General features: G+C 39.3%; 1 protein-coding gene across 1 annotated transcript; it reads left to right on the top strand.

Annotated features, from left to right (window-relative positions):
- Nucleotides 1-429: 429 nt before the first annotated feature.
- LOC131033546 (uncharacterized) lies at nt 430-864 on the top strand. Its single transcript, XM_057964776.2, has one exon. It carries the CDS (start codon nt 430-432, stop codon nt 862-864), a length of 435 nt encoding a protein of 144 aa, XP_057820759.2.
- Nucleotides 865-1,147: the final 283 nt, after the last annotated feature.

Genomic DNA, 1,147 nt, shown 5'->3' on the forward strand with positions numbered 1-1,147 from the left:
CAGTGGGGATTAGATTTCATTGGTCCATTGACACCCCCCTCTAGTGCTGGACATACACATATTCTCACGGCCATAGACTATTTTACTAAGTGGGTAGAAGCAGCACCTATTAGGAGAGCAACCTTAGAAGTAGTATGTCAGTTCATAAAGGAAAATATTGTGGTTCGCTTTGGGATACCATTGAAGATAGTGACTGATAATGCTGCAAATTTTTCCTCCACCGAAATATTTATGTTTTGTTATGATCATGGCATTTCTTTGGTGCATTCCTATGACTATTATCTGCAGGGTAATGGTCAGGCAGAGGCTAGTAACAAAAATCTGATAAATATCATGAAGAAATTGGTCAGTGAAAATGCTATAGATTGGCACAAAAGGCTATATGAAGCTTTGTGGGCAGACAGGACTTCACCAAAATGAGCAATTGGTATGTCACCTTTTGAACTTGTGTATGGAGTTGGGGCTCAACTCTCACTTCCTCTTGAATTGGCGGCTTCTAAATTGCAAATAGTCATTGAAGACACGTATTTTCAAAATGCATTGGAAAAGAGAATTATGTATTCAATCAGAATAGAAGAAGAAAGGGAGAAGTTGGTCGATCACATTACAGAGCATCAACAGCAGGTTAAAAAGATTTTTGATCACAAAGCTAGGCCGAGGAAATTTACGCAAGGAGACCAAGTCCTACTCTGGGACAAACGGAGGGAGTTGAAGGGAGCACATGGAAAATTCGAGTCATTGTGGAAGGGTCCATTTTTTATTCATGAAGTAAAGGGACCAAATTCCTTCAAGTTGGCCTATGTCGATGGTACTGTTCTTCCCCTATCTTATAATGGACAGGATCTCAAGCTTTACAAATTGTAAGCAGATATTCCCTATGTTTTCTATACATAACTCAATTTTGTTGTGTTAGTTTTGTTGTGTCAGGTTTTTGTTGCTTTTAGCTGTGTCTTGTTTGGGCCCTCATCTTTGTTTTAATGCGTAACTAGAGATTCTAAGTTCCTTCCTAGTCCTTCACAGTCCTGGTCCCCAGTCACAGCCATTGTTACCCCTTATTTATCCACTTATAGCTTATCAGTTAGGGGTCGTTATTTTATTGAGTATCGCAAAGCTCAAGTCTTCATCAATTTGAGTTTTGTACTCGTCT

This window comes from Cryptomeria japonica, chromosome 5 (genome assembly GCF_030272615.1).
Source record: "Cryptomeria japonica chromosome 5, Sugi_1.0, whole genome shotgun sequence".
NCBI classification, from domain to species: Eukaryota; Viridiplantae; Streptophyta; class Pinopsida; order Cupressales; family Cupressaceae; genus Cryptomeria; species Cryptomeria japonica.